Raw genomic sequence first — 20,633 nt, forward strand, 5'->3', positions numbered from 1 at the left:
AAGCATGATGGACTGGCAGAGTATTAGCCGGGGACATATCAGATTTACCATTCAGGAGCCTATCTAAGCTTGTGTTTATACAAAACAGCCAATCTATACAAGCAGAGCTGCAGTGTAAAGCATGGTTGAGGGACAAAACAGCAGCCTTAGTCTAAGTAGGGCATGTGTCATCGCATAACTAGTGAAATTTGAAATTCAGGAGTCTGGGAAAGCTGGGTGACAACTCCTATGAGAGTTATATTGGTTGGTCCAGCTTTCCTAGAAACAGATATAACTAAGAAACAGATTAGGGATTTTATGATTTATGGGGAAATGCAGATTTTAATGAGACAGCGCCACTTTAAAGTAAAACAGTGAATAGAAATAAAGGGGCATTTAACGGTCGCAGTAGCCAATTTCAGGACAGTGTAGAATTGTACGCGGCGGCTTTAATGGGCGATTTCCGCCGCAGTAACGACATTTCTGAATCTCGTAAAGAGCAATAATAGTAAACACTGGGTCTCTGCAGCTCCGCAGTTGCCGTCGCTTAGTGAATGGCTGATTAATGTAATATCCGATTCAGCAGAATCCCAGGATGCGGCCGTAAAGCAGCGATTTTGTGTATCTTGTGCGCCGGGGCCGAGCTCCGGCCGCCGCTCTGTCAATGTATCTATTGTGGATGTGGAAATCTCTCTTCAGTGTCGACAGCCGCCACCTGCACAAACAGCGCACGCTATGAATGAGGATGAAAATCCAGGGACTGCGCAGAGCGGAAATATTAAGAGTCCCTCCAAAAAATGCACTAATCGCTGCTTTTTTTTTTTTTCTTAAAGGGGGGGGGGGTTAAGGTATTTTCTAAGTTTCTATATACTGTATATATATATGGTCTATTAGACTCTCCATTACTTCTGTGTCGCTCACTGATCTTACTGAAAATATTCATAACAAAAATATATAGGGAGCTCCAATTTTTACTATTAGGCTTGGCCAATATTAGAGGTCCCACAGGGGTTGTCAGCAACTTTTGTCATGTTCCTGATTATAAAACCTTCACTGATATATTCCCTGTTCCTCTAGATTTGCGAAAGAAGATAAGATTATTAAGATACTGGACGATAGATAGATAGATAGATAGATAGATAGATAGATAGATAGATAGATAGATAGATAGATAGATAGATAGATAGATAGATAGATAGATAGATAGATAGATAGATAGATAGATAGATAGATATGAGGATAGATAGATATGAGATAGATAGATAGATAGATAGATAGATAGATAGATAGATAGATAGATAGATAGATAGATAGATAGATAGATAGATAGATAGATAGATAGATAGATAGATAGATATGAGATAGATAGATAGATAGATAGATAGATAGATAGATAGATAGATAGATAGATAGATAGATAGATAGATAGATAGATAGATAGATAGATAGATAGATAGATAGATAGATAGATAGATAGATAGATATGAGATAGATAGATAGATAGATAGATAGATAGATAGATAGATAGATAGATAGATAGATAGATAGATAGATAGATAGATAGATAGATAGATATGAGATAGATAGATATTAGATAGATAGATAGATAGATAGATAGATAGATAGATAGATAGATAGATAGATAGATAGATAGATAGATAGATAGATAGATAGATAGATAGATAGATAGATAGATATGAGATAGATAGATATGAGATAGATAGATAGATAGATAGATAGATAGATAGATAGATAGATAGATAGATAGATAGATATGAGATAGATAGATAGAGAGATAGATAGATAGATACCACAGCACACGTTCTATCCGCACTACTATATGATATTCTATGTTTTTCGGGATGTGAGAGCAAAACTGAAACGTTTTCCTCCTCAACCAAATAAAACCAGAATTTTCCTAAGACCATTAGATATATCGTGACATGAGGCGGCACAGGTAGATGTCAGGACAGAGCTCCATGCACTGGGTAAATACTGGCGGCTGAACACACACGGGCATTAATAGGCCCCACAAATCACTTCCCACGTGTTATGAGGCGGCGGGTGGTGGTCGAGCGGAGGCCGCGGCTCTACGGAGGTGTGTACACAGACATCATTTCTTCACAAACGTTACGGCTTCAAAGGTCCCTTGGACGAAGATAGATAGATAGATAGATAGATAGATAGATAGATAGATAGATAGATAGATAGATAGATAGATAGATAGATAGATAGATAGATAGATAGATAGATAGATAGATAGATATGAGATAGATAGATAGATAGATAGATAGATAGATAGATAGATAGATAGATAGATAGATAGATAGATAGATAGATAGATAGATAGATAGATAGATAGATAGATAGATAGATAGATAGATATGAGATAGATAGATAGATAGATAGATAGATAGATAGATAGATAGATAGATAGATAGATAGATAGATAGATAGATAGATAGATAGATAGATAGATAGATAGATATGAGATAGATAGATAGATAGATAGATAGATAGATAGATAGATAGATAGATAGATAGATAGATAGATAGATAGATAGATAGATATGAGATAGATAGATAGATAGATAGATAGATAGATAGATAGATAGATAGATAGATAGATAGATAGATAGATAGATAGATAGATAGATATTTTGGAAGTAAATTCCCCTTGATTAGATAATTCATGTAATAGTTGGTCTGTATGAAACACCAGTCTTAATAAATCTCCTCCTATGTCTCTCAATGGGAGTCCATCAACCAAAACAAAAAAAAACGCATGTTAAAAACACAACAGAAACGCACAGTGTGAACTCAGCCTTAGTGTGCGTTTCTGGTAAACAGGTGCAGAGACAAAGAAGTCATCAGATTTTTTTCCAACCCAATTTCATGCTTAAAATATTTATAAAGCCGGGAGACAAGCGCAGGATAGTTTGTTGATCTCCGGAATCGCAGACATTCATTACGTTTCTGGTGTTGGAGAGAAGAACTTGACGTGAGGAGCATCTGAACCGCCCGGGAATAGGGGCACCATTCAGTTGTGGGGTAATTCCGCTTACATCTGCTCAATCACCTGGACTGAATAGGAATTCTGCCGCACTAAATCCCCCGCCTTTGTGTGGTGGCACGCAGGTTTGTGAGGATCACATGGTGACAAGGGAGTTCTTTCAATTCCCACGGGAGGGATTTCACTAGGATGGTGACTGAGCCGCTGACCTCCATTCACCGCTCTCCTACTCCCAGAAAGACAAAGACCCTGCTATGAAGGAGGCATTGTGTGCCCCCTCTATATTCCTAACTGTGCCGTCTGTCCAATGCCCACCAGGAGTGAACAGGTTAAGCTCTACGACCAAATGAAAAAAAATCTGTCATTCACCGCGTCCCCGGCACAATATCCGCACTGTCCTGTTATAGAAAATCACATGGATCAGCAGAATGTCCTCCCACTGGCAAAGCTCCGCTCCACCGTCCTGGCAGCGACACGGGCCGCGGAGGGAGGCGTCCACTCTTAGCTTCTACGGGCAGCAGTGTCAAGACGGAAACCCTCCTTTCCATATTATATGAAACCCAAAGAACCCAATGTTGCAGCAATTTCATAGGCCTAGCACCAAAAATGGACCAATTCCGCCAGAATGTGCCACGATTTCTTAAAGGGGAAGGACAGCCTAAAAAAGAGAATACCTATTTCTACATGATCCATGATGATCGTTGAGGATCCTAGTTCCAGTAAGTCGAAAAGCACCAGGAACCAATTGGCAATGACAGGATATTTGTGTGGGATGTAAAAGTCAACATTGAACCAATAGGAGTGAACGGTGCCTGCTGATTGGCTGGAGAACATACAGCCAATCCGTACATGGCTGTCACTCTTAATGTGTTTTTAGGACCTTTTTGCCTTGGAATGATCAAGGGGGACCTGGGATAGTGACCTCCACTCGGCATTAAATGAATGGTGTAAGTCTTAAAGGAATTGTTCAGTTTTCAGACAGGAGACTATAGTGGTGACCAGCTGATAATGGGGTCGGGGGTGAGGGTTCAGCTGTTGTCATTGGCAGAACCACCAACCATTGGAAAGTATCCCATTATGTATATTGGAAGGAGTTGTCCAATGTAGACATGCCCTTTAAGTATTTATGTTTAACTAGAATCCCCCTTTAACTGCAGCGCAGGTCCCCAGTGGAAAAAGTTCAGAGTCCAGGGGGTGGGGCTATAAAAGTGGCCACCCAACTTGTGGCACGAACAGGTCTTGTCACTGCCGTTTCTCCCAATACCCCTTTAACTGTAGGACTGAGGTAACAGTCCAGTGTCCAGGGGGTGGAGTTATAGAAGTGACCACCCCTCTAAACGCCATCTTGTGGCACTAAGAGGTCTTGTCACTGCCTTTCTCCCACATAGAAGCGATTGTATCATGGTCACAAATTGCCAGGAAGGGAGAACTTACAGCTGTAGAGCGAAAACTTGGCTGAAATGTTAGAGAAATGGATGATTAGAAGTAACTGTATCCCGCTCAGGTGCCCGCAAACAAACATGGAAACCCACAGACCCAGACGGACGGACGGACGGTCACGATTCAGGGCCCTCATTTAATGGAGGACTCTGCGCTGGAATAATCAGACACTCGGACGCATTAGTCACCGCTCCACTGAATGCTCCAATTAATCAGGGACCAACCGGGGGGGGGGGGGGGTGAGGATTTTCTACAAGGTCCTCAAGACCCAGAAAGACAAGAAGACTCCAGCACCTAATAAAGAGAGAAGGGATTGGCAGCAGCTCAGAATAGGACCGAGGGGCTTGTAATTATATGGGGCTTTTCCAGCTAAAACATCATCAAGGGAGGAGGTTGGGGGGTCAATAATTAGGGCGGCCTGGAAAACGATTTAATCAGGAGAGCAAGTAAGACTGGTAGTGTCCAACGGTGACTGTGTAATTATGTAATTATGAGGAGCAGCTTTACCTACAGAAGGATGGAGGCATTTATTGCTCGCAGGCTTGACTTTTCTCATCTTATTTCTAAAGCCTTAGCTGGGGAGGGAAGCGAGGAACGTTATATTTATAATTACATAGCAAATGAAGGGCAATAAAATGGGAATTAAATGAACCCCAGGCCACTGCTGGTACGGACTGGTGACATCACTGATAGGCTCCATTATTAGTGATGTCACCAGTCTGTAGTGAAAGTATACGCTGCATTATCAGTGATGTCACTGGTTTCTAGTGAATGGATAGGCTGCATTATCAGTGATGTCACTGGTTTCTAGTGAATGGATAGGCTGCATTATCAGTGATGTCACCGCTGCTCTCTAGTGAATGGATAGGTTGTATTCTCAGTGATGTCGTCAGTCTCTAGTGAATGGATAGGTTGCATTCTCAGAGAGGCCACCGCTGCTCTCTAATGAATGGACAGGCTGCATTCTCAGTGATGTCACTGCTCTCTAGTGAATGGATAGGCTGCATTCTCAGCGATGTCACTGCTCTCTAGTGAATGGATAGGTTGTATTCTCAGTGATGCCACCACTGCTCTCTAGTGAATGGATAGGCTGCATTCTCTGTGATGTCACCGCTCTCTAGTGAATGGATATGGTGCATTCTCAGTGATGTCACTGCTCTCTAGTGAATGGATAGGCTGCATTCTCAGCGATGTCACTGCTCTCTAGTGAATGGATAGGCTGTATTCTCAGTGATGTCACCGCTCTCTAGTGAATGGACAGGCTGCATTCTCAGTGATGTCACCGCTCTCTAGTGAATGGACAGGCTGCATTCTCAGTGACGTCACTGCTCTCTAGTGAATGGATAGGTTGTATTCTCAGTGATGCCACCACTGCTCTCTAGTGAATGGATAGGCTGCATTCTCAGTGATGTCACCACTCTCTAGTGAATGGATAGGCTGCATTCTCAGTGATGTCACTGCTCTCTAGTAAATGGATAGGCTGCATTCTCAGTGATGTCACTGCTCTCTAGTGAATAGATAGGCTGCAATCTCAGTGATGTCACTGCTCTCTAGTGAATGGATAGGCTGTATTCTCAGTGATGTCACCGCTCTCTAGTGAATGGACAGGCTGCATTCTCAGTGATGTCACCGCTCTCTAGTGAATGGATAGGCTGTATTCTCAGTGATGTCACTGCTCTCTAGTGAATGGATAGGCTGTATTCTCAGTGATGTCTATGCTCTCTAGTAAATGGATAGGCTACATTCTCAGTGATGTCACCGCTCTCTAGTGAATGGATAGGCTGCATTCTCAGTGATGTCACTGCTCTCTAGTGAATGGATAGGCTGTATTCTCAGTGATGTCTATGCTCTCTAGTAAATGGATAGGCTACATTCTCAGTGATGTCACCGCTCTCTAGTGAATGGACAGGCTGCATTCTCAGTGATGTCACCGCTCTCTAGTGAATGGACAGGCTGCATTCTCAGTGATGTCACCGCTCTCTAGTGAATGGACAGGCTGCATTCTCAGTGATGTCACTGGGATTTCCAACTAGGATATAAAAATACAGTTTGAAGTTCCAAACCAACCAAAATGATAAAATACAAAGATCATATGGTGACATTTACTGTAAGTGTCTGTGAGAAGTGAAGAGGAGGGGAAGGGGTATTTAAAACCCTTTCCCAACCACAAGCTAAGGCTAATTATCTTCTTTAAATGTCTGTGAGGCCTATCATTAACCAGAGTGGAAAAGGAAAGGCAGCTTTTAATAGAGTGTTGAATAATTGATTTTCCCCTGTAATTTGTATCCTGGTTATTTAGCTTGCGTTGTCAATTGAAACAAAATGACGATCAATAAGTGCGCGGACAGCTCCATTCACCCTCTATTATTCCTCATGAAGGACCCTACACTCGCCAAACAAATAACCGTCTATTATAACATATTGCCCGTCAGTGCAGGCTCCGCTTTGTAAACCCACGGGCTCTCTACTGTAACCATCCTCCAGATCAAATACATTCTTTCCAGCCTCTATGTTTACTCTCTAGCACCCAACATCTTGAGTTGGCACCATCTAATGATTAACGCCTGAGAGCCTCTACAGAGCGAGCTGCTATCTGGTTTGTAAGCAGAGTTTACAGATAAGCGTGTGCTGACAGATTGTCTCTCCATTGTCTTTGGAGACAGCTCGAGTGGGAAAGCTGCAGAAAAAAAACCCGAGCGGTATGGCAGACACAATATCGCTGGGGCCTGGGGGATCTGAAGACTGAACCCACAATAAAGTGATGACGATGGGCAGTTCAGGCTGAAGGATATGACAGCATGGAAGAGAGAAAGGTCCCGAGAAGAATATTATCTCCTATAGCACCAATATAATCTGTGACACTGGACTATAATCATGTATATGCGCTGGGAACAGACTATGGAGGATGGCGTTCCCAAGAGCTAGCAATCTAAAGAGATAAGAAAGCAATGGGTGCATGGTGGGAACTGTGACTACAGCTGCCCATACACTAACAATAGTTCGGGAACAAAGGAGATTTCAACATGACATATCCTTCTTTCCCCCGAAATCAGCCATCGGGTGCGGGACATCCGCATACACATTGGATAGTCATACCAAACGACAGATCTGCATCCCATCAATAGTAGCCAAGACCAGGCCACAAATCAAGGCAGAGATTGATCATCCATTTGTTGTGTTGGTATCCAAATCGTTAACATTTACAGACCAACCATGAACGACAAGACGTTTAGGAGACGGCCGTCTGAAATCCCTGATGTATGGAAAAAATTCAGAATAAACTAAAATGATTCAAAAAACCCCCCCATCCCAACGTACAAATTTTTCCTACATTTTTTTGTACTATGACGTATGGATGGTAAGTTTGTTACCATTTGCATTGAATATATTCCGATCAAACATACCCAAACATTAAATATTGATCCTTAAAATCAAAAAGTTGGAAATGACTGCAGATGTTAAACATGAACTTGCCAAAAAGTCAGAGAGGGAAGAAAAAAAAATAACTTAATCGAATTTAAATGGATGTAAACGATCGCTACTCCAACCCTGAGATGCCACTTCCCTTCACATGAAACACGACCGATCAATTCCCAGCTAATTTATGGGCATTCGGGATGGCCGGCTCCACCTCTAAGACAAACACAAAAACTTCTGAAGATTTTTTTTTCCACTTCTCCAAATGAATTTCCCAGCAAAGAAAACCAAACCAGAAACAAGAGTGAAGAAATCCAAATAAAATCGAATGTCTGAAATCGTACACTCCTGTTTTCCGCACATTCCCAAGTGTTCTCCTCTATAGAAATAGATTTGCATTCAAGCCAACGGGCCGCTGTCCTCCTGAAAAGCCTCATTGTTTTTACCCAGGAGCTTTCAAATTCTCTGTATCCTGAACTTGAACCCCAAAGATCTGAACTGGTGAAATGTTTGAGAAGAAACCAAGTTCTGCCAGCAGGTCTGTGGTTCATAATAGACCTCGAAATCTTAGAACACGGCCCGTTCCAAGGAAACCTTTTCATGGGAAGGAAATAAAAGCAATTTCTTAAAAGAAAAACAAAGAGGGATTAACAACGTGTAGCGGGTTCAAAGAAAGTTCTGTGACTACGCTCCATGATAAAGTCAAGACTCGCAGCGTCCAGGGCTCCTTCTGCTTTACAGTTGATTTTGAAGATTAACCTGCACTAATAAACTCTTGTGTTTTACTGTTTTTTTTTTTAAAAAATTTTTTCCAGAGAAAGTAACAAAAGTTGGGACTGTTGGAGGACAATTTAAGGACTTGTCCAGTTTAGAAAACTTATTTCCATACCCCCTATTAGGGAATTGTGAGTAAATAGAGGAGGGTCCTCTGTTCAGGACCCTCATCTCTTGGTCAGAGTGGAGAGCGGTTACATAGAGCGCCTCTCTCTGGAGGACCTGTCCTGTTCTGTATTAGTCTCCATGCACACAAACGGCCGCGGGCAGCCGACCGTTTTTATGGGCCGTGCTCCCATTATAAAGTACAGGAGCACGGTCCTTAAAATAAAAAAATAGGAAATTTTTTTCGGCCAGTTTCTACGGCACGGACACCCTCGGAAGGTGTCCGTCGGCCATAGAAATGAATGGACCCGTAATTACGGACAATTTTACGGTCGTGTGCATGGGGCCTAACACAGACAACTCGTTTATATGAATGGACACTGTGTAATACTTCATTTCTCCTGTGGTGGCGCTGCAGGGAAATTGGACATTTGCTGCCAGGTTTCCAAACAGATCACAGCTGATCGCTGGGGGTCCAGCAGGAGGACACTTTGTGATCTGCTTATTGTCAAGGGACCCTTGTAACAAGTAGGGATTGTACAAAAGGGGGGAAGCCCTTTAAGGTGGTCATAAGCATGAAATAACTGTCAGCTGACAGTTATTTCTTGTGATTCCCCCATAAACATGCAGGGAACGTCTGGCAGCGGTGTATCTCCAGTTGGAGCAAAGGATCAGGGAAGTTTAAATATCTGCCATCAGCGAAGAGTCGGGTGGCCCCATATACATCAGATCGCCAGTTGAGTTCATTCAAGTTTAATCCAATATGTATGAGCACCTTCAGACTAAAAACCAAGGACAGGGTCAACAGGCTGGAAGTTGGAAGACATTTTTGGCTAAGCAATCTACTAGTCAAAGGAGAGTGACCATGACTATAAAAATACATAGAACACTACAACCCTCAACATGACAAACCACTGGACATGACCATTATACAATTCTACTCTATACATAGAACACTACAACCCCCAACATGACAAACCACTGGACATGACCATTATACAATTCTATTCTACTCTATGCATAGAACACTACAACGCCCAACATGACAAACCACTGGACATGACCATAATACAATTATATTCTACTCTATACATAGAACACTACAACCCCCAACATGACAAACCACTGGACATGACCATAATACAATTCTATTCTACTCTATACATAGAACACTACAACCCCCAACATGACAAACCACTGGACATGACCATTATACAATTCTATTCTACTCTATGCATAGAACACTACAACCCTCAACATGACAAACCATTGGACATGACCATAATACAATTCTATTCTACTCTATACATAGAACACTACAACCCCCAACATGACCGTCCACTGGACATGACCGTTATACAATTCTATTATTCTTTATACATCATTAATATTATTATTTTTACTCCGGGTGTTTCGCTCCGCTCTTTCTCACTGTGTATTTGTCACCATCTGCTTTAGTGTTTGTCACCTCAGAATGAAGCCTTGTCCTATTACAGAGAAGTGGCACGAACACCAGCGCTCCAGCTCCTGTCTCCCATGTTAATCGCGGCACCATTCAACTAAAGCCTCGGCCTGAATAGGCTTTTGACAATGGGCCAGAGGCGTATTGAACCTGCTCCACAAAGCTCCGTCCTTTCACTCCGGGAGAATACTGTTTTCACGCTCTTATTAGTGAGAGCTCATAAAACGATGCCGTGTAATTTAAGGACGCAACGATCCTCACTTTCTGTAAGAGACTTCATGCAAGTCTGAACACAACGCGGCTCCGCGGCCAAACAGGTTACAAAGTATCAATTAATATTCATGTACAACTGTGGGAATGTGTTAGGAAGGTGATGACTGATGATGTCATTGTTTTATTTTTTGACTGGCTCCAAAATTTGTTACATTTTTTTGTGTTTTTTTTTTAGAATAGAAATATCTGGATTATTTATGAGCGGTGATGGATTATTTAGACTGAGATGTACGATTGGGCATCAATGGTGGTTGCCAAGGAGACGGCTCTGAAACAATGTCCATTGTGCAAACTTTTCAATAGAATTGGTGGGAAAAAATAACGGCCATTGGGCTCTCTCAGAGTTTTGTACGGCATGAATTGGCATTCACAGAGACATTTCTATGGACGGTTAAAGCGCAGAGTACAAGGCTGTATTCACTTTTCAAAGATACTAAATTAGATCAGGCAGTTGAAAGGGGCATTGTTCTCGGCTCCCTCTCCGCTCTTCTTGATTTCCTAATCAAATGGCTGACGGGAGGGAAGCCCCGAAAATGGTAGATGGCGACACAAGACAACGAAGTCACAGCAGTTGAGCACAGACTGTAGATAGAAGACATCTCTGCAACATTGTTACGGAAGGTGATACAAAGATGCGGCCTTCAGGAGAGTTTAGAGGTTTATATAGTTATAATGTAATTGCCTGATCTTGACCAGTCAGAGACTCTGAAGGTCTGGGCTAGATGATGGCGTCGGTCTTCAGACTTTCCATGTTGAGACATTACGTTTTAGTCATTTTATCAGTAGGCTGGTAAATACCAATAGATAAAGGAGATGGTGGGTAGAACTGTTGGGTTTGAGTAAATCTGATTATCCATTGGGGGGATTTACAGGTCAAAACTTTTCTGCTTCAACTCAAGGTTGGGCTAGAAGACGACTTAAGTCGGGTGACTCCAATAGAGTATAACTAGAGATGGCGTCTTGACCTTAATCTGAGTTAAACCTAAATCTTTGGTCCAAAGCTTTTATAGGCCGATCTGGCCCATTTCGCTGGCATGGGGTGACTGTCTTATGTCTGTGGGTGATTGTCTAATGGACGATCCTGACAACTGATCTTGGGTGGAATCAGTAGTCCACTTTTTGGTCCCACTTTTCAGACGTGTGACTGCCAACTCAAGTGGTGGCATTAGCCTCTTAGCCTTCCCTATTCTACAAAAATAATATGTTGTGAAATATCCTTTTGTGATATTGAATGAAAAGCTTCGGAACAGCAAATATATCTCCACGTCCAGTCATTGACCCCCATCATCTAATGGAATTAAAGGCCCTTTTACACCGGGCGATTATCGGGCATATAATTAGTTCATAGAATCATTGTGTAAACAACGACGCGCTGCCGACATGATAATAATGTATTGGGACGAGCGATTGGAGTAACGACCGACCGCTCGTCCCCATCCATAGCTCCGTGTGACAGGAGCAAACGAGGGCCTATCTGTGATGTCTCGTTGATCGGCGCTCGCTGCACCGGAAGAATATTGGCAGGTGTAAAAGGCCCTTAACGCATGGCCAGGTACAAGATAATCACCGATCTACCATATCCTGAAAGTGGAATTAGTCAGGATGAGAAGTGGAAGGACTGGGCCGTTCCCTAGTCCCCAATAGATGCAAAATCCTTGTAGGGGAATATATCAACAGGTTTCCGACAATTTTCTGGCGTAAAAAGGTTGCAAATTTTGGCGCACTATGTTACTATTCTTGCCACTTTTCGACAGAGAAAAGGGGCAGGATTTAGCCAAAGGGGGCGGTGCCCCCGACAGATATATCATAATTTACGCCATAAGCAGACCTAGTTTATGCTGCAAATCTACACAAGCTCGTAGCAGACGTAGATTCGCAGCTTCTTGTTGCACGGACAGCTGCATTTTCAGCCAACGTAAATTAGTTTAATAATGGCGTTTCATGCGCCAGTCTTAATATATTTCGCCTCCCACAACCCTCCCTCGAATTCTCGCCAACAGCTTTACAGAAAAGGAAAATAAGACGTCTCAACTGCCCTGCAAAATGCACAAAGAATTCTAGAAACAAATACAGAAATAAATGCGAAAAAATATCAAACAGGAAAATGGGAAATATGCTGCAGCAAATCCCGGTCATGTGTCCAGAAATCCCCGGGGCTCGTATCACGATGGCGCATGAAGACGCTTTTTAGGAAACGTGAGTAAATCCTTGAAAGGTAAATTCTGCAGAGAAACCCTCCTGACGTCTTCTCCCCTGGTTACAAGCTCTGACAAGACTTTGACCTCGCTCCACGCCCGCAGAGCGCCTCCGTCCTCCACCTTCTATTCTCACAATATATTTTAGTTAATTTGTAACTGAGCAGGAAGCCAAGAAACGTTTAGAATGGTAATTCCAATATTAGTATTTCCACTACAAATCAGAAATTCCCCAGTGAATATTTGACCTTGAATTGTCCTTTTCTATTATTAGCCTCTACCTGGTTCGGGGGGGGGGGGGGACACAACAAATTCAGCTATTACAACTCCCAACAGGCATTCTTACCCTTCTTTTCCAGGCTTCTTATAGGAAATCAATTACCCCTTCCCTAAAATGTAAAATATTTGCCTTCCAGGACTATTGGAAATGTGGGTTACAACACCCTCCATAGCGTTTTTTGGGCTCTAATATCTTTTAAATATCAAATATTCCACGTTGTGTTCCTTGATTATGTAGCCGATGGCGTTGAGTGAATTGCAGTTAAGTGATTTTATAATTGGATAATGTTCTATGGCGCTGCCTATACTTAGAAAACTTTTAAAGCAGCATTTAAAGGAATTTGCAACAACGAATGAATATTTGGGACTTTGACCCAGCCGCCCACTCCGATACCCGACACATCACTCATACAGGATGATATTAAAGACGTTTTACCTGAAGCTAGCTGCAAATAAAAAACCATGACAACTTGTAATTTTTCAAAATAACTAACCACTAGGTGGCGCGTGTACCCTCAAGCTCTATATAATTTATAAATGCTTATGTACCTAAATCAGTCTATAGAATTACACATAAATCATAGGAGTTTAAGATAACCTTCCCCCAACAGAGATGTATGAGGTATAAAGACCTACATGGCAGATTGGGGCCAACAGGTGTATGCAAACCTATACGTACACACATTCTAGATCTGCTACATATCAAGCTACAAAAATGTCCTGTCCCTCCTATGAAGAATCATATGACCCGCTCAAGGTCACCTCCAAAGCTACAAATCAGATTCCATTTAAGGCTTCTCATATTTCAAGGCTTAGATCAAAGACTGCAGACTCAGCTCTATAAGATTATGAATGTTTTTTGCTTAAAAAAAAATAAGTAGCAAAAATATTCTGGAGAAATAAAAAGTCAACAGACACATATATCTCATCAGACTGCCAGTTTCCAGACCCCGTCAGGCTTGTCTGTGGAGCATGAAGCCAGCTCCCCTCCTTCTCCTTTAAAAGACCATCAGGGAGATCCTGTTTCCATTTTAAAAAAAAGAGACTAATTAAGAAAAAAAAAAGTACAAAAAGTAACAGAATTTCTCTTGAAAATTCTGACCACAAAAGGAGGATTGCACGTTACTTGCTGTTTCATTAGGTGTTTCCTGGAAAGTTTACATTAGGTCTGTACCCACATAACAGACACGTTCAAGTTTATTGTATTTGCAGAGACGGAGTCCCCAAATGGCCCAGCTGAGGCCACAGTGAGGTGGACGTGGTATAGTCAACGTTATGTGGTTGGTGAAGCCATGAAGGGTTAACCCCCCCCCCACCCTCCAAGTTCTGCATCTCTAAAGTTATTCCAGATGGTCCCAAAACCCCATCCACTCTAGCAAGACAGGAATAAGAAACTTTTCTGTAAATATTATTAACAGGGTGGGTTCAATTACTCCAATCTGTTGTCTGGCATTTATGAAATAGTTGGGATTTTCCTACTGCCTTCAAGTTTGTGATACCATCTAAGACTATGGAAAATTTGGATGAAGAGAGTCCTCTTGTTAATCCTTCAATCCATATTTTTAAGGAAAGCCCAGAAGTGTTTGCACCTGTCAGTCATTCAGTAAGAAAACTTTGGCTCTTCATCTACACGGTGTTCCTCGAAAGGAATGGTGAAGAGGTAGGAAGACCAAGGGGCTTATCTTCATTGACTGTGCACAGCCGTACCAGTCTACATAGCCTCCTCTTCCCCTCACAATGGCCAGATGGTGGGTTCTGCCCTCAATTTCTAGTTATTTTTGTTATTGTTAATGTATTATCATCTGCCAAGGAACCAGAAAATATCGGTGTTAAGTGGAAGCCCTGGTTCTTATCTCAGTTGTCTCCTAACATGTCCTAGCAACCTCTATCCTCATCAAGTCAAAGGCAGGTATCTCTGGTAATGCCTTCAAGCACATTTTTGGAGAAAAGTATTTGCCCTTGTCAGTCACTCATGATGAGGCTCTGTAGATACAAGGTGTTTCTCAAAAGGTACATTATAGATAGTCATGGAAGTGTTTGAAGACCAAGGTGCTTATCTTCATTGACTGTACACAGCCGTACCAGTCTACATAACCTCCAGTTCCCCTCACAATGACCAGATGTTGAGTTCTGCCCCCAGTTTCCAGTCATATCTGCTCAAGGTAATGCATTTGAGTCTGTCAGGGAATGTTGGTGTTGAGTAGAAGCCCTGGTTCTTATCTCAGATGCCTTCAAGCATGTCCTAGCAACCACTATCGTCCTCAAGACAAAGAGGGGTATCTCTTACTGATGAAACCTATTACTGCCTTGGACTAAAATGTTATAAAGGTTGTCTTAGCATGGTTTATTTGATATTTTCTTTTCTTATTTCTTCTATGGTGACCTCCTTAGACAAGATGATGAAACTCCACCATGCTTGTTTATTATGGGTGATACCACAAGACTGCCTGTGCAATTTGTCATGTAAATGAGGTTAATGTTTTGATTGGTGCAGGTTCTTTAAGATGCGGAAGACGCGTTAATGAAGCTTTTGTCAAGACGTTCCAGTGTGACGGGGCATCAGATGAAACTGAGTATAATGATAATAATTAGAGGCAGCAGCAATTATTCACAATGGACAGATTGACTATTTTTGGTTTACTGTAAACGCTGACACACATTGAATGGTAATTTTTATTCCATATTTCTGCACTGTCCCTTTGACCTATCTCCTGGAGGAGTCAGGGGGCGCAATGCAGAACATCGGCTGACAAGATATATGACTCCCACTGGGTCAGTCTGAGGAATTTTGCAATAACGAGGATCAGAAGTTACTAATGAAACGTTTGCCACCCCCTGACAAAGCAAACATCTTGTTGACAGTCAATGTCTACGCTCCTTGATTTATAGACTTAGCCTAAGACATCTGACTTAAGATACAGTAGCCTTTACTTTAGTGTTATGGTATAACCCAGAAACCTGCAGTTGGAATACCTTTCATCTTAAATTAGTCAACATAGCAGCAGGTTCCCCAGCTGGATAGCGAAGTCTTTATAGAAGAAAATGCCCATTAGGTGCTGCACTGGGGCTACAGGTTCTACTCGGACCAGGGCAACCTCGAAATCCAGTTTGTATGTTCTTCACATGTTCCCTTGGGCTTCTTCCCACACTCCAGAACATGCTTAGGTTCTAAGAAACCGGCCCTAGGACATAGGCAAGGAGATTGTGGATTTTTACTGGGGACAAGGACTAAAGGAGCAGTCTAAATAGACTATTGACGAGACCACTAGGAAGATCCAAAATCCAACAAGCTGAATTGTATTCGAACAAATTCTGTAACATTGGACAATTCCTAGTCTCCAGTCACATAAACTTTTCACCCAAAGAATACAAATTCTTATAAATTCATTGACTGCCAGATACAAAGATCTTCAACATCTTCTTCCCGATCTTCTTTACCAGTCAACCTCAGGAATAGCCATGTTTGAGAGGCGTCTGCACAATGTCACACGATAGCTGCTCCTCGTAGAAAGCATTAGGACATCGTATTTCATAGCTGCCAGCCATAAAGTGAATTTAGGAAAAATCCTGTGACACCAAAGTGTCCTCAGAGGAGTCGTGTACTCAACACTCAACTGAACATTTTACTAAGGATCCCTGGAGACTCCCTGTGCACAAAGAAGACAACTACCCCCCTCATGTATAGAAAAGGCTCAAGAGTAGAAAAAGCTGAATAATCAAAATCAAAGGACAAAACCTCAAAATAAAAAGGATCTGGTAATAATCTAAGGATTACGGTGGAGGATTAACTGGGGCAGCATGGGATTAGCTCCTATATTTGGAAAGTTTACAGTGCAAACGTGGAGTAACCTGCCAAGTCTTATCTCCTCCTATGATACTATTATCTGGAATCTGTGCCTTTAATCTGGATGGACAGCGCACTGATGCTGGGATTACCTGTCAGCTATCATAAGGTGTCAATGGTAGAGCCATGAGTATGGATAGAATTTTTCTGTAGCCTTGGAGGGCTCCTCGAAGGCAAAATTCTTGCAATCTCCCCTAATCGTTGTAACATAACCATTCAAAGAGCGTCCACTACAATGTCATGGAGAAAAAGAGATCTCAACTGTACTAGCTGGACCTGCGCCAACTCAGACTGTATATCAAGGGGGCGCTTAGTAGATTTAAAGGACCTAATGCTATCCAATCCCCAACCATTCTCAGTTACATGGAATACAATGCAAACCAGATGTCAATTATATAATAATTCATGGCTTGAGCTCAGCTTTAGAAACCCCTTAAGTCAACTTTAAATATCTACTATTGACCGGCTACTTACTACATTGCTGACATGCAGTTTAGCCATAGAGCCAAGTCATTGCAATATGTGCTTGATATGTTTAGGCTTCTATGACCTTTGGATAAAAGTCACTGCGGCTGCTCTTATGGTCATGGTAAATGGGACATTTGTCACCGATGTGGATGCTCTTAAAGGGACAGCATATGGCAAAAAGTGACCCCAATGCAATGATAATGTAATGATCGTATATCTGCTGGAGTAAGTGACTGTGGACCCGGCGCCTCTCCTTACTCCTAGTTATCAAGTTACAGCCCACAGTAAGCTGCAGATTTTAGCCTGGAAGGAGGGGGGTTTGCATCGAATTGTGGTTTTGGAAAATCATATCATAAGGGTTGTACAGCTGAGTGGAGGAGAAGTTATACCTCAGTGATTGCAGAATGCAATGTGGAGAATTCAGACCAAACGATAAGGGTTTTCTTTGAAGATATTGAAAGGTTTTCTCTTAAATCTGATAAGGCTGAACCATTCCTGCCAGGACAGATCTGCTCCTCCAGAGACCCAGGCAATACCATAACCCACAGGCAGCTACCCCTATCACACAGGCACCAGCTGCTCACTCACAGGGACCCTACGTTATACACCAGGGGATATCATGTGCCTCTCCAATATACAATCTATATTCTCCAGGACCACACAGTAGTGTATACAACTTCATGTATATGGTTTATATAGCAAAAGATACAATGTAAACACACACACACACACACACACACACACACACACACAAACACACGCTCCCAGCAGAAGAACATAGAGTAGCATACACAGCAGTAGTGAGCAGCCTGGTCATGGCATGCTGGGAGTTGTAGTTCCATTTTATATTTACCTGCAGGGTCCACATGCCATAAATCCACCTATCCACACCACCTCCATGTAAACAGCTCCGAAAGTGATTTGTATGTCATTTTAAATACAAAAACGTCATTATCAAGGACTAAAAAGCCGTAGGTCTGGCTCTGCTAGGTGTTTTCCATATATTAATCACACACTTTCCCTTTTGCTGTGACAATTTACACCACAAGTGAAACTCAACACTGCACATACACCAGGGATATGAAGTCAGTCAAAGTTTGGAGAAGTGGAGTAGACAGGATACAATGTTACACATCACTTTTTCCTAACAAAAATATTTGCCACAAATATGAAGTGAAATAAAATATTGTGTGTAAAACCTTAAACAGGGGAAGGAGGGGGGTGACTGGCACCAGATGAGCACCAGACTGCACTATAAACTATGGGCTGTTCTGCAATAAGGAAGTATCATAAAAATGCAAAATACCATGCAAATGAATGTATCAAATATGAGATGTATCTGGGACCATTGTATTGTCAGAGGAGTAAATGCCACAGAGAAGTCCACCCTATGGGCTGCAGATCTTCAAAGCCACAAAGTGACACACAGTGACAACCCTGCAGCTTTGACCTGAGCACCAAGGATTCAAAGGGAAACATAAGACCCGACTTACCGACTACAAGACAGAATAGATCCAGGAAGATGAGGAGAATCTTCTTGCAGTTCCCAGTGCCATTATTGTTGTTCAGAGTGGTGCTGCCCCCATTCCTGTTCTCTGGCACCATTGCCTTGTCATACTTGTAGTTCTGCATGCTGGTGGAGCAACTGGAGACAATTTTCTTTAAATCCAGGCTGCCCAGCTTTGCACTCAGTCACTGACAGGACAGGCAGCCGTTGACTTTGTCCTCTGTTGACAATCCCAGGGAGCAAAGTCCTTCCAGATCAGATTCCCAGCTTGCACAGGCACATAAGAAAAAAGTCAGAAAAAGTTTTTGGAAAGTGGATGGAGGGTATCTTGGGGTACAATCCAAGGCTCCAGTGAATGCCAGGGGGGCTGTGGTGCCACTGGACAGAGCTGCAAGCCTCCTGCACAAAGGCTCAGTCAGTTTTGCTGATAAAGAAGCTGCGAGTCTGTGGCTCTGCTGCTGCTCAGTCCTGTCCTCTTGCACTTTTATTCCAGAGCTGTGTTTCCAGCCCCCTGAAAGTTACTGCCTGCTCTTGGCTCTGATGGGATTTGACTTGTTCAGCCCCTTTCCTGAAACTCACTTATACATATGATAATTAAGAGCACATTTGTTTCCAGCAGAGAAAAAGAGTCCATGCAAAGTCCTGCAGAATGAGGAGGGTGCCCCTAGTGTTCACTTCTCACATAACTTTTTTTCTTCTCTAAAAACTTGTAAACTCAGGCTCCTCCTGCAGTGACAATTTTTAGGCTCCTTCACCTTGTCATCCTATTGAGTGCAGGTAAAGATTGGGGAGGAGGTCCAGAAATGTAAATCCCTTGGGTTTTTTTCTCCTATATTCATTCACTTGATGCCAAGCATGTAGAAACTTGTGAGAAGAAACTTGCTGGCATGTCAAAGAGGCTGGGCCATTAACACTTTGCTTGCCATAGCTGTGCACCCTAAGGTCAGGATCACACATCAAGTTTGGATGCAGTTTTTTGGTGCAATTTTTGGCTCTGTTTTTTGCGCACAGAAACCGACATAAAGCAAAGGAGACGCATCAGATTTTTCTTATATATTTTTTTCCTTTTGGATTCACTTCTGACTTTGGTTAAAAAAAGCGGAGCCAAAAACTGCATCAAAACCGTGTGTGTGATCGTGGCCTTAGACTGTTCATCATATTAAACAGGTCTTGGAAATTCAAGTTCCAACATAGATGAAGGTGACAATTCTGGCTGGAATTTTAGTTCATCAGGAAGCTACTGTGTTATTTACATGTCAGGGCACACTGGGACTTATAGTTCATCTCTAGCTGGATTCTGTAACCCAAGAAGAGGGTGCAAAGATATTGTATTTCTAAGCCACTGGGCAGATAGGACATGCTGGGTGTTGTAGTTCAGCGACAGGTTAGTTGTTTTGACATAATAATACTCTCCCTGTAAACCAGGTATGCATGGAACTACAAGTCCCAGCACCCCAGAAGCAGCAAAGATAGGACAGAAAGACACTGTGTTGACAGGGCATGCTGGAACTTGTAGTGTGACAACAGCTGTCAGGCAGAAGGTTGCTGCTATGTGTTTTGCAGTCACATCAGGGTGACGAGTCACAGTTGGAGATACTCAGGTAGGCTGGTCACAAAAGGGTTAAGAGCCACCCATGGCCTCAGGTAATCTAGTGTTGTATACTCATTAACTATAGCATTACAATACAACAGGTTTACAGCCTTCTGCACATTGTGTTTACCTAAGTCGCCTACCTGTGCACTGCTCCCCAGGTCATTGTTACAGAACGTCAATAGGTTGTCTCTATTACTGTATATTTTATATATCTAGACTGCTACACACTGCACTGTCTGCTGATCTTATATAACACAGTCAATACCCACAATCAAACACTTTA

At 42.3% G+C, this 20,633-nt stretch overlaps 1 protein-coding gene across 2 annotated transcripts in view; it reads right to left on the bottom strand.

Annotated features, from left to right (window-relative positions):
• Positions 1 to 19,300, bottom strand: part of PLPP3 (phospholipid phosphatase 3) — a 51,517-nt gene extending 32,217 nt beyond the window's left edge. The window contains exon 1 of one of the 2 annotated variants that reach the window (XM_075832682.1): positions 18,743 to 19,300. In XM_075832682.1, coding sequence (XP_075688797.1) covers positions 18,743 to 18,881 — 139 coding nt within the window. In that variant the 5' untranslated portion in view covers positions 18,882 to 19,300. The remainder of the gene's footprint in view (positions 1 to 18,742) is intronic. The other variant, XM_075832681.1, reaches the window with a different exon arrangement.
• Positions 19,301 to 20,633: the final 1,333 nt, after the last annotated feature.

The sequence above is a fragment of the Rhinoderma darwinii genome, chromosome 7 (genome assembly GCF_050947455.1).
Source record: "Rhinoderma darwinii isolate aRhiDar2 chromosome 7, aRhiDar2.hap1, whole genome shotgun sequence".
Taxonomy (NCBI): Eukaryota; Metazoa; Chordata; class Amphibia; order Anura; family Rhinodermatidae; genus Rhinoderma; species Rhinoderma darwinii.